Source organism: Pagrus pagrus, assembly GCF_965226575.1.
Source record: "Pagrus pagrus genome assembly, chromosome: 12".
In the NCBI taxonomy this organism is placed as follows: domain Eukaryota; kingdom Metazoa; phylum Chordata; class Actinopteri; order Spariformes; family Sparidae; genus Pagrus; species Pagrus pagrus.
Genome location: NC_140196.1, coordinates 6,619,179 through 6,632,669, shown reverse-complemented (window position 1 = coordinate 6,632,669; position 13,491 = coordinate 6,619,179). Strand labels below are relative to the sequence as shown.

At 42.4% G+C, this 13,491-nt stretch overlaps 1 protein-coding gene across 1 annotated transcript; it reads left to right on the top strand.

Annotated features, from left to right (window-relative positions):
• Nucleotides 1-2,181: 2,181 nt before the first annotated feature.
• Nucleotides 2,182-11,219, top strand: LOC311266799 (cyclic AMP-responsive element-binding protein 3-like protein 3-A). The gene is made up of 10 exons (XM_084369347.1): nt 2,182-2,269; nt 2,490-2,579; nt 2,836-3,109; nt 4,319-4,449; nt 4,731-4,841; nt 4,987-5,093; nt 8,238-8,306; nt 9,756-9,840; nt 10,428-10,521; nt 10,613-11,219. Exons 1-10 carry the CDS (start codon nt 2,249-2,251, stop codon nt 10,717-10,719), a joined length of 1,089 nt encoding a protein of 362 aa, XP_084225473.1. The 5' UTR covers nt 2,182-2,248; the 3' UTR covers nt 10,720-11,219.
• Nucleotides 11,220-13,491: the final 2,272 nt, after the last annotated feature.

The window sequence follows — 13,491 nt, the reverse complement described above, 5'->3', positions numbered from 1 at the left end:
GTCCTTCATGAATCAGTGAAACTATAACTCACCAAGGCGCCACTAGTATTCATTTAAATAACCTTGAACCTTTCTCTGACATACTATAACTTCATATATGAGGGCGAATGTCAGAAATTCTTGTATATTTCATCACGTAATGAGACTCTGAAAAGCCCATGAGCTTAAAAATTGATGTCTGTCTCCACAGAGACAGAGAGTTTTGATTTATTCACATTTAGTGCTGTGCCTGATCAGAAGAGGACTAACAAGTGGGTCCATCTGATAAAGAAAAAAATAAAAATGGATCTAATGTCTCAGCTGTGCATCATTAAAAGCTTCTCTCTGATTCTGACCTGGCACCTTTGAGTCAGGAGAGCCTCCTTTTCTTTCATAATGTCCCTGCCAAGTTTGAGACTTTTTCATTTTTGAACAGTTTAGTAAAGGCAACAACGTCCCAGAGAAAAGAAAACTAACAAAGAAAAAGATAATCAAAAGAAATAAATCACATCTCTGCCGGCTTTGAACCGTCTGACGAAGATGAATATGTCCAAAAAAAAAATCATCTGAAGAGAAAAGAAAATGGCTTTCAATTATTTGAGCGACCGGATCCACATGAGTCTTTCTCCTCTGAGGTGTAACGCACAATACTCGAAGTGGAGGCTGTGATGAAAGGATTGTGTTGATGGTATTCATTGTGGAAACTTGAGGACAGACTGTTGATTCTGCTTGTTCTGTGCTGAAGTGGACTATAATAGCCCTGCCACTGAAAGAATCTCTTCCCCACTGTGATAATGATAAGATACGTCTTGTGTAACTGTGGGACAAATTACATAATCCCAACGCTTTATGGCAAGTATGCTTCGAAATAGAACGAAAGCAATGCTCCTAATTGTGGCAATAAAGATATCAAACGGTGAGGCTCGGCAAGGTCGCTCTGCACACAGGTAAGCAAGAGAAGTTTTGTTATTGTTCAGCTTTGGTAAAAAGATGGAAACTGCACCGCAGCGAGTGTTTCATTGTTCAGACACAGAAAAAGTTTTCCCTTCAAAGTCCACTTTGACCAATTTTGAGAAACTCAAGATTGGATTCGGAGCGAGTGTTGTGAAAGTTTGTCAGACTCAGTCAGAAGTGTGAAAGTTCCTTGTTTCCCTTTTTTAAAAAAGCCATGTCTGCTTGCGACTCCTCATTAGCAGATGTGAGCGGATGAACCACAAAGTAAATTCATACCTGTGTGTCATTTCTAGAAGTCTGAGGAAGTAAAATTTACCAGTAACTCATAAAAGAATAAATGGACTTCTGTGAGGCTGTACTCAGGCACTGCATTTCTGCAACAGTCAAAAAATTAACATTATAAAAAGGAACGTTATGTCAAAGATGTATATATAATGTGTTGAGGAGATGTTTACTGAAGTTAGCATGCTAACCTGCTAGCCCACATGAGGCCACACCCATTGTTCTCTTAGCTTTTTAATGTATGTATATATATATATATATATATATATATATATATATATATATATATATATATTATACTGTATAAATGTGTATGTATGTGTTTTATTTCAACCAAACCTGAGATGATTGTGGAAAGAAACCAAGTTTATTTACTTTACGTCGTGTTTAAATGACGTACACAAATTGAATAAAAGCTAAAATCTCAGTTCAGTAAAAGAGGAAAAACTTGACTTCAGGCGATGTACGCATGTTTGTATGACGGATATTCATAATATATTGAAATATATGCATTGGGTTTGATTTCCAGCGTAGCTGAGCTGACAAGTGGAGGAAGGAGCAGTGAGAAGGCTCAAAATCAATTCAAATAAACTCGAGCTTTCTACTGACGCTGACAGATGAAGTTAAAAGCGTGACTCTCCCCTTTGAAAGCAATAAGAAATTTTAAAAAAAGAGCTCAAAATCAACAAAAAATGAATGTGAAACCACTCAGGGAATCAGTCCTGACATGTCAGGATGACATCAAAGGTCACTGCAGGCTATCTGTGAGCAACTTCTAGTAATTATCCGTCAGTGAGTCTTTTCCTTTTGAGCTGATTGGCCCTGTTATCTGTCTGCTGAACACTTGATTGGACGGTGATGAGCAGGGTTCAGGGAAAACATTAGTCTGATATGGCATTTCAACTTTGTCCCTCGTAACAGACTGAGACGTTCTCGCAGACCTCAAACCAAGGAACGTATTGATCTGGGTTTTTTCACTCCTGGTGAATAGTTTCACCGTACTTTCATCAGCTGCTGCTTTAAAGTTGGATTTATGTCACTGACGACAGACAAGGTAAGACGCGCTGTTTTCGTTTTGATTTGCGAGTGAGAGAATGATTGAGATTGAGTTAAATGAGATTAAAGTGCATTGATTTTAAGTCTTTCTTAAGGTCATTGTGGGACTGAGTACGTTTTCAACACTCCAACTTAAGATCTGAGTCATATTACTCAAAGAAACAGAGGAGCACCTTGACTTTTAAACCCATCGCTCAGAGTAGTTGTCTTTATTCCAGGTGATGGACCTCACTGACCTCCTGCTCAGGAGCTCAGATGAAACCCCCTTTTCTCACAGCAACCAGCCGTGGAGTATCACGATTCATGACGTGAGTACTGTGGCGCCACATTATCTCACCCGCAGGTTTCACTGAATCTCACTGATAAATCTGTCCTGTTTTCTCAACGAGGGGTCAACAGTTACTGAGCTGAATCTGAGGAGATACATTTGCTCATTTACAGTTTCGTCGTGCTCTCCTGTACGACCGAGACAAATGAGCTCTGTGTTAATGTTCCTGTCCGCGCTCGTGTGTCCGAATATGATTATCTGATTAGATGAAGAGGTGATGTATACGTTCCCTACAGACCCTAAGCCCTGAGAGAAGTACTGCCGATGACTTCCTGGACGCCCTGCTGGGTGGGAGCACCTCGTCCTCGGCTGCGACGTCCCCCCTGTGGTCACCCTGCACCACCGACAGCGGCATCAACGAGGACCCGCCGACAGATCCCACAGAGAGACACCACCCAACCTACTGCACTGCTTATCCAGCCTTCGACACAAAGTCTGTCCCTCAGCCTCCGCCCCTGGAGAACCATCCACCGCCAGATGAAGAGAAACCTTATGTTTCCATAGATCTCGGTAAGGTCAGATTTAAAGTAAAAAGGGGAATTATAATGTGAAAGCTTGCTAGAAAACTATATGTGAACTAGGGAAATTGACAGAGGACCTCAGTGTGAGATCCATTTGTACTTTCTGTTGCAGAATAATGACAGCTGCTGATTACGGCTTTCAAAGAGCAAATAATTGGATTTCCCAATTTCTGCGCATTTGTAGGATAAAAGCTTGTGCAGTCGCCGTTTATCACATGAAGAAATTATCTTTTTCGGGGGCAGCTTTTTGAATAACGGTCCCTTTTTCTCGTTGATTGTTGACCCCCTAAGTGCTAAAAATACTGAAATTGACTGAGAAAACTATACCTGCAACAGAAAGAAAGACACCTAACACACAGAGAGAGGTGTGACCTATATTTTGTAGTGTTTTCTAAAGAACAGCAGGGTGCAGCAGTAACAAAAGTCCACTTTGAAGTCCACCTCCAGTCAAAAATGTCTTTGTCTTCTTGCTCCTGCCGTTGAATGTCTGAGCTTCACTGTGTAGAACGGGACCAGAACGCAAGACGCAGGCAGACGATTACTGAACAAAGTAGGATCTTTGACAAAGATCAGACACGAAAGCCAAAAAAAGTACAACCAAAAAGCAAAGTACAAACCAGGAATGACATGAGCAGACGGGGGGAAGAAAAGCCAGAAACATACCACGGGGGACTATAAACACAAGGGCTGATTAACTAATAGGACACAGGTGAACACAGTAAAAATGGGCGGGAAATCACACAAAGAGAGGAAATGAAAAGTGACACGTGAGGACAGAACTTCAAAATAAAACAGGAAATAACAAAACTCAAGTGTAAATTTTCTCTGTATTAGTTGAAAATCTGATTTTAAGAGGCGTGTTCAGCAGTTAAATGGTGCTATTTGTAAGAAAAGTTAAATTAACAAGGTTGTCAGATCACTTATCTCCACAATGCAAGCAAACCGCCAGTTGTCTACCTGGAAGTGACTGTTAGCTGTTGTTAGCGTGACGTCACTGTAATTCAGTCTCAAGGTGAGGATTTTAAATAGGTAAACATACCAAAAAACAAAACCATGTCAGACAGACATTTGATAATTTTTATGTACTCCATCTTTTAAGACATAGGCAGCAACCTTAACATGTTCTGTTCTTGCTGAAATGGAGCTTGGAGGCAGTTTTGTGAATCATCGCCTGCTGTTTTACTGACTCACTCTGCAGGCTGGGACTCCTCCGATCTCCAAGAGCAGTTTGGCATCGCATACTACCTCACTACGAAGCAGACGTCCCCTCTGTCCTCTGCTCAGACTCTCACAGTGAAGGACCTGCTGCTATCCAACCTCGGACAGACAGTAAGGAGAGCTGAATATTTCTGAGAAGAAGCTTTCTAACTAATAGAGGGTATTAAATAGAAAGGAGTCGGCCTCAGTGTCCTGAATAAATACAGTGTGATCTGAGGGTGCGCTCTACTGCTTCTCTGTATAATTTACCAAGAGACCTTCTGAGGCAACCTGCCTCGGGCAAAGCGAGCACCCTTCGGATCGAACAAACAGAATTTTATGAACTGGTCCACTCCAGTGGCTTTTCTGGGTAAACTGCTTTAACGGGAATATTCTGTCCATCTGCTTCACAGGCCAAGCAGAGCCCCCAGCATTCCCGGCAGGAGCTTGTACTTAATGAGGATGAGAAGAAACTTCTGGCTAAAGAAGGGGTGAACTTACCCAGCAAACTGCCTCTGTCAAAGGTACAGACACACACTCACATGTCTTCACACACTCTCTCTGTCACACATATCCCAGTTGTAACCCCCCCACACCACCCCGTTCGACCCCTTTTTCCTCACTTACCCTCTTCTTTTTCCCTCCCGTGTGTTTCATCTCCCTGACAAGTTTGAAGAAAGGGTTTTGAAGAAGATCCGGCGGAAAATCCGCAACAAGAACTCGGCTCAAGAAAGTCGGAAGAAGAGGAGGGAATACGTTGATAGTCTGGAGGGAAGGTAAGAGCTCAGCATCCTCGCTCAACACCACGTTATCTCTAAAATCAGACTTTTATCTGCAGTCATTTGTTTTGCTCTGAAGCCCCCCATGTTTTCTCGTACACTTAATTAACTTTAATAAACTGTTGCGTGGATGGACTGCGAACATTTTCAAGGAAGTAAACATCCATTTTATGATTTCATATCGTTGGTATAAAAAGCCTTTTCACTTGCTGATATCTGGTGTTTATCAGGTCTGAAAAAGCTTCTCAGGCTCGCAGGAAGTTCGCAGCAACAGAAGTGTTTTGTTTGGGATAAAAAAGAGACAAAGAGCTGAGTTGTGGGAGCTGTCACGGCTGGCCAAACCAAGAAGGACCAGAACGTTTTATCAAGAGAATAAGGCTTCACAGAGCTCGACACAAAGTTAACTGATATCTGAGGGGATTCGGTGGCAAAATACCACAGAAATAACACAGTCAGACACTTCCACATGAGAAGATGGCTGAAAAAAGGTGGATTAGAGTATTACTAGCCATAAAGACCTCTTTCTAGGACATAAGCAATAACCATGTCAGATTATTAAGATATTAAATGAAACAACTACGAGATTATTATGAGTAAAATCAATCATGAGTGTGACCAAAGGGGGCCAGACACTCACAAATAGCCAACACATGCAGCTGACTGACTGTCTTGACTCAATCTAACTCCTGGCAAATCAAAAATAAGACAAAGTGGCTGAGCTGAAGCGAGCCTGGTTAGTTACACAAGCAGCCCACCTCGCTAGAAGCTACCAAGCTAGCTAAGGCTAACAAACTATCAGGATCACTATTTATGCAAGTTTGAATTTTCACCCCAAACTACCAGAATACTTTACTGCTCGTCAGCCGTGACAGAGTGAGCAGCAGCAGGCATCGAGGGTGTCGGTGTTTGTGTTCAGTTTAGCCTCAGACTAAAGTCAGCACTCACCAGAGACGCCGGTTCTGTCCGTTATCCTCCAGTGTCTTTTTCCCCCACATCTCTTCTTCATACGTTCACAAAGTAAAGTACATTTCCTCCCCATTCAGCAGTCGAGTACAAAAGAATCAAAGCACATAACAGTAGATTTCAGCTCGCTGCTGCAGAGGTTGAGAAAGGAGAGTGAAGATAAATCCACTTTTAAAACAAAAGTCTTTGCTCTCCTCGTCTCCTCGGTGTTTGTTCCTCCAGAAGCTCGGGGCTCTGTCCACGGCTGTCTCCTGTTATCGCTAACAGGGTCACTTGTTGATCTGAAACACCAACAATTAGGCTTAACTTTTACTCTTAATTTAATTTAAACGAGTGAGTTGTATAATAATCCAACCTCGGTACAGGGAATTTGCCGCAGAGACCAAAACCGTTCTCTGTCCCAGGCTGTAAACATGTTTATTTCTGTTGTAAAGTTGAGCATTTTAACATCGGATCTTAGAGAGATTGACTCATTTTTTGGAGCTAGCCCCAAGCGGATGTTCGAGGTACCCCAGTTTTTGGCACGTCGGCGTTGGCTTCGTTTTTCAGCCCACGAGGTTGCTGTCGACATGCACACATGGTTGCTAAAAAGAGTTTATAACCAATCTGATCTGTGACTCCCACTGTGACTCCACATTTAGGCACAACGGTGCTTTGAGCTAAATGTTAACACATCTCAGTTTAGTATTTGAGCATGCAAACGTTTTCTAATTAGCACTAAATACAAAGTACATCCGCTGTGGGTGGGAGTATCACTACTTTTGCTTGTCTTTTTTTCTATTTTCTAGAGAAATTCTTAGATATGTAATCCAGATTGCAAACAGAACATATTGAGAATTGTGACCTTCAACATACAAACAGATAATTCAGTCACAGTCATATATATTCAAACTAATGAAAATAGGCGTCTAAGGACCGCCGTGTAATGAATGAACAGCCTCACACTGTGAACGTTTGCAGCACAATCAGTAAATTGTACCGAAACAATTCAGCTTTCTTTGTCTGATTCGAGGTCAGTCGGACAGAAACACTGTATAGCGTGATAGCCGGTGGCACTAAAGAGCAGCTTATCCGCTTTGTGTTGCAGCTGGAGTGTTGGGGGAGTTTAAGCGGAGGCTGAAGATGCAGCATCTCATAATGGAGAGGCTGGAGGTTTGGGCCAAAGTGGAGCTCAGTTTAGTCGTCCTCCTCCTCTGTGCTACCTCCAGGCTGTGCAGAATGAGCCCTGCACCACTGCCAGCTTTTGTCACTAAATTTTGTTAATCCTGCCCGCCTCCCCCACACTGGCTGTTCTGCCTCATCACACCTCCGCAAGCGATGCGGAGTAAAGCTTGTAGTTTGATTCTCCCCCAAAAAAAACGGCATTGCAGCAAATTCACCCGACAGGACTCTCTGTGTCAGACTCCTCCAGCTACATTGTTCATCAACTTTTCCTGCAGCATCTGTAGGATGTGCTTGGGTTTTTTTGCTGATGCCGAGCTTCAGATAACTCTCCTTGTTCCACTGGTCTCCAAAACTTGCCATCATTGATTCATGACCGAAGTGAGAGCAGAAAGTTTGGAGTTCAAAGATGGACCAGCTGTGCCCAGTGTGTGTTAATCTATAAACCAAGAACCACAGTGTTTTCCATCAATACACATATTTTAAACATATTTGTCTGGTCCCACACTCTGTCAAAAATTAATGCAGAATTGATTGTGTGCTTACAGCAGAGCCAAACAAACCTTTGTGCATGTAAACACCCCAAACTTTTTAGAAAATCCCTAATTATTGAATGGGACCTTTAAAAATCAAACAGTGTGCCTTCGACAGTCAAGCGTGAGGCCTGGACAGCGAAAGTTTCATGGTGGGGCAAGATCGTTAGCAGAGAGGAGAGTCAGCATTTGTTTGGTAATTAAGTCAGCTGCGAGCGTGTCAACGGGGAGTCATTATCAGTCGTGGTTCAGCTCAGTCGGAGGGCCGTGATGGAGGATGACTCAAAGGGACTGAAAGGAACGACAGAGACAGCGGAGGGGTGGGGTGATGGTGGAGATGCTGGATGACAGAATGGGGTGCGAGATAACACTCAGCGGACGGATATTGGCAAAGAGAGAAACGAACGGGAGACAATGCGGCATCACAACGCAGAGTTATTTCATACCCTCCTTCTTCCTTAATTACTCCTCTCTCTCTCTGTAGGATGTCTGCATGTAGCACGAACAACCTCGAGCTGCAGAGAAAGATCCAGCAGCTGGAGGAGACCAACAGGTGAGTCATCACAAACGCCAACAAGTGCTGCATCTTAAGATTATTTTCACTGATGATTGATCTATTTATTACTTTTTTTTCTTACTTGCATTTTTCTTTATACACGTTTGAACTATACACGCTCCTTCCTTTAGGGAAACGAGGGCTATTCACAGTGAGGAAAATACAAATTATAAATCATATTACAAAACTACATACTGCACCTTTAAAAGAAACAGATGCCAAATAAGTCAGTGCAGCACTCATCTAAAATGAACACTGTAGCCATTCATGTGGGGTGGGTCTCAGTGGTTTGAGCCATAATAAAGTCCTTTTTTTTTTACCACCAATAAAAGGTTGTATTTTGTACATAAATGACAGAACTCAGTGGGTGTAGGTCAATACAATTTCCCCAAACCCCTGCTAACACTTACTGTACATTATCCCATATGTTTCCAACAATGTTCTTACCCAGAGAAATCTGAAACGTAAATGGCGTTTCACCTGTCAATGGCATCGAATGCTCATTAGTTGCCATAATGAGATGATAGGTCAGAGAGTGAGGGAGGAAGTTGGCACACTAGCGTAACCCCAGCATGATGTAGATGATGTACTGCTTAGTTACCACTGTAGGTAGTTAGCTGGACATGCTAACGACTGCAGTGCAAATAAACACACTTCTTAATCGATTCCTTACACTATTGATCTTGGAAAAGGCCGAGAAAAGACACCACCCTCAAACTATTTCAATGAATAAAGGTATCGCTCTTATTAATGCCCCGTGCACCACCGTATGAAGATTTCCAAAGTCTTGCTTTGAGTCTTGATCCTAGCTTCAGGGGAGGATCGATACTTTTGTTGTATCATTCACTACCCCCCCCCCGATCCAAATCTGTATAAATCCTGTTTTGGACTCATTTGTGGGCATTAAATCTCAAACACAGGAACTCATCCAAAATTCCCCTTTCAAGCGGTACCCTGTATTTTTAATGTCTCGTTTTAATCTTCGCCGCTTCATCTCGCTCTTGGACTTGTTTATGTTCGGCTGAAATTGTTTGCATGAGTCACGTCTCGTTCTCTCTTTTGTGCCTTTGTCGTGTGTTGGATCGTGTCTCAAGAGAGTTTCATTGATCGCGATGATTGATTTTGTCCCCGGGGCCCCTTCCTCTGACAACCTCGTTCGGAAAAATTCTACTTGTTTAAAATCAGGACGGAGGAGACTCGGGGTAAAATCACAAGAATTCAATCCAATTTAAAAACTTCACACAGCGTTCTCTGACTTTGATTCTTCGCCCTGCCGTCTCGTCACGCTGTTGTGATGACTGTGATGTGGGAAGAAGGTTTTGTGTACACGCTCTTATTTTTTGCTGTTTTTACAGACGCCGAAAACATGATGTCTATGTTTTTAGGAACCTGTGGCCCTCAGTTTGACAGTCTGTTTCATCCTTTTCTCTGTTTTTTGTATCGCAGCGCTCTGTTGGAGCAGCTGAACCGGCTTCAGGCTCTCCTTCCTAACAGCTCTGGAAAAACAACACACCGAGGGACCTGCATCCTGGTGAGAAAATATAAGGCATCACTTTAATTTAAACCGCTGAGAGTTTGCTCAGACGGCATCAACTGTAACGACTAAATGATAGATGCAGGTCAGCGCCTGAGTGCATTTTTAAAATTAACTGCCTCTGCGGCGCTGCTGTGTTTACCTTTTAAAGGTGCACAATGTAGTTTTAAGATCTTCACTGACTGATTTGAACAAACTTAATAAACAAACTGACCTTAAATGATGCCACAGTTTTATACTGTTTTGCTTTGTTTGTATGTGGCGGACCCTGCCACCGGTCTAGCTTCAAACAGTGTTCTGGGGACCTTGTTTTCCTCTGAGAACAGCTTGTTTACTCAGTTATGGAAAAAAATAAATATTTCTGACCTCATTAATATTGTAAATATCAAAAGTCTGAGGATGGATTTGTTCTCCAAACCTACGTAGTGCCCCTTTAATATTTGAATTGAGTCAAAGGTTTGAATACCACCCGCAGCTCATCTTTTGTGCAAAGTTGTAAGTAGGTTATGCCTGTTAACTCCTTTTCTTCTTCTCCCCTCTTGTCCTCTGTCTTCTGTGCTTGGCCTGTTTTTTTCCCCGTCCAGGTTTTGCTCCTCTCCTTCTCTCTGCTCATTTCCTCAAATCTTCAGCCAGACCCGTACAGCCAGCTCAGCCAGGCGGAGTACACGCAGACCAAAGGTTTGTCGACACACTCACACATCCTCTAAGTCGGTCTGTATCGCACAAACACACGCCGACACCTCTGAACCATGTTTCCTCCCCCCCTCAGTGCCGTCGCGCTCCCTGCTCTCGCTGGATGAAGTGCAAGACGTCCCCCCTCGTGCCTTCTTCTCCACGGGATACGAGGACCTGTGCAGCCTGATGAAGAAGCTCTGACCCAGGCCCACGATCTCCCCACGGTAGACTTACCATTCTCCCACATACAGGATGAGAGGCACCGAGACAATCACTGATCTCCTCGGGGGGCCCCCAGGAGGAAAGATGTAGCAAATGAGCGCAGGTTGCTTGCAAGCGCAGCATCCAAATGAGCGGTTTGATTGCTTTCCAGCATTTCGCACTGCAGAGACTGAGGCGAGGACCGAGTGAGGTGTTATGGTGTGTTTGTCATCCGCTCCAACACACAAACAGCAAGTTATTAAAGCATTTTTTTTTTTCGACCAGAAATACGCTCACTCAGATAGAGGTCGCTGAGGAGGTCAGCCAAACAGATGTTGTGTACAGAGCCTCAGGGACCTGCGGGAGCATGTATTACACTGCTGATGTACCGCTGCGAGATATGATCTGTAAGAGACACAAATGTATATTCATTGCTGTGTGTTATTGTTAACTTTTAATGTATATATTGAAAACTGTATTAAAATAAGTTTTGAGTTGCATTTTGTAACAGTTCAGTGCAAAACTGGCGAAGTGAAGAGAATTAAAAAAAAGTTAACTCCAGTGCATTTTGGAGACACCAGAAGGGATTTGTTTATTTCAGCAACGCCATGTGTCCGGCTCGCTTCCCAAAAAAGAAATTATAATTAGGCAGGAGTCAGCAAAAGTTCCTGAATGACTTCTCACTTCAATTAAAAACTTTTACTTTAGAGCCAGCTGTCAACGAGGGACAGTGGCCATCAGAGTTCATATCTCAATTTGACAGCGAAAGTCTGTTATTATTTTGTTGAAATATAATTATTGGCTCATTATTTGTTTTTGTTGCGTGCCTTTTTCAAGTGGGGTCAACAGAAATGCTAACTACAATGGCACTGACGGCAGCGAGTTGGCAAATGTTTCCAGTGTCAATAAAGTAAAATAGTAAAGTCCAAAGTGGATTACTGTTAAATCAAAGCTTATCCCTGGATACATACATTCTCAGGACTTTAACATCATATACATCTCTAAATCTTTCCTGAAGCTGATGATATTTCCCCTCACAATTTGTGATTTTTTGGACCCTGCACTGCTGTTTTTTTTTTCTCCAACCGAAACTCTCTCGACTTCTTTGAGCTCGTGGATGAATATTGTGTTCGCTCTCCGCCAATCTTCCTGTGATCTTTCTGTGTCTAGTTCTTTTCCCCAATTTTGCTTTGATATATCCGGTATTACTCCCTCTCTGCCTCTGCAGACCCTGGTATAGTTTGAAAAGAGTTTCCTCTTTGCTTTGTTTTGGCTTCAGTCAGAATATCTGTCACTGCATTTCCTTTCTGAGACATTTCTGGGTTTTTTTTTCACAGTTGTCTTTGATCATGTATCACAAGACATATTCTGATTCAAATTCCCTCCACATTATTATATTTTTTTCCTCCTGGATAAGTTTGCACACTGCTTTTATACCTTTATCACCTTTGTCTGAATCCAACACCACTGATTCCCAGCTTGAAATTAATATGCTCATCTCTCCCTCCATATTATATTCTTTAAAACATTTCCCCCAGACCAAGTGTCAGTTTAGTAATTTCATTATATGTATATTTTGATTTGTAAACGTTGTATGTTGCTTTCTATATCCATCCATCTCGTCCGGTAGTTTACTGAGCAGTGTACTATATTTTATTAGTCCAGTGCCTTCCCAGCCAAAGACTGAGGGCACTGTCAAGGTGAGTGTGGATCATTTTTGTATCCGCTCACTCTGATAGATTGAACTCACCTGAGGTCGGCCCCACATTTGCATACATTCTGCATGTGTTGAAATTTTACTGGAAAGCAGTTTGCAGACAGGGCCGTAGCTAACACTGAGGACAAAGACATCATGTCCTTGATAAGAAAGAAAAAAATAATCGAACATGATTATGGTCATTTATTTCTTGGATTAAATTTGAAAGGCAAAAAAGATGAATCTGCAGCTCTGTGGGGCCGTTCTGAGGACACGACACGCTCACAGTGACACCATGTTCACAGTTTTTGTTTAGCGTGTGAGCATGCTAACATATGTTATTCAGCAGTAAACACAGCTGGAGTACAACAGCTGACTGATGTCAACAAAAGTCATTGAATCAGCAAAGTAACTGCTGTGCATCCCGAGGGAAACGTGATGGTGTGTTCACACCAGTCCTCCAATAGTTGATACTTTACTCCAAACCACAAATGTCAACTTCAGGGTGAGGCTCGAGGAAAAGTCACAAGGTCTCCAACTCATATATTCTTATTCAAAATATGACATGTATAAGACTTACATGTGCATTATATATATATGTTTTGTTTGGCTTTTCAAAGCTGATTTTGATATCATTTTAGTTTAATTTTGATAGGCAAACAAGATCAATCTGCTGCGATGCTCGCAGCTCTGTGAGGCGGTAAGTAGGCAGCAGAGCTTTGAGCTACATGCTAACGTCAGCATGCTAACATGCTCTTTAGCAGCTATAATGTTGTTCACTTCACTGAAGATACAGCTGAGGCTGTGGGGATGTCATCAGTTTAGCAGGTATTTAGTCATAAACTAAAAATATTGGTCAAATTTACATTTTTGGCTAAATTTGATGGTTTCTCTAAATTAAAAATCAAGGCATCGCTCAACTTATTGCAGCATGCATCATCAGAGGACCACATTACATAATCCATCCAACAGATGTTGAGAGATTTCAAACCACAGCCACAACCTGATGGCACAGGAGGAAAAGTCTGGTGATCACAGATGTTAGAGGGCTTCATCCTCTGGGGATCATGAACGTC

What these genes read in the sequence shown, in the direction of transcription:
- LOC311266799 (XM_084369347.1), top strand. Translation starts at nt 2,249, where the DNA reads ATGTCACTGACGACAGACAAG. An exon ending in GTTGATAGTCTGGAGGGAAG is followed by an intron (nt 5,094 to 8,237) that starts GTAAGAGCTCAG and finishes CTCTCTCTGTAG; the next exon opens with GATGTCTGCATGTAGCACGA. An exon ending in ACCGAGGGACCTGCATCCTG is followed by an intron (nt 9,841 to 10,427) that starts GTGAGAAAATAT and finishes TTCCCCGTCCAG; the next exon opens with GTTTTGCTCCTCTCCTTCTC.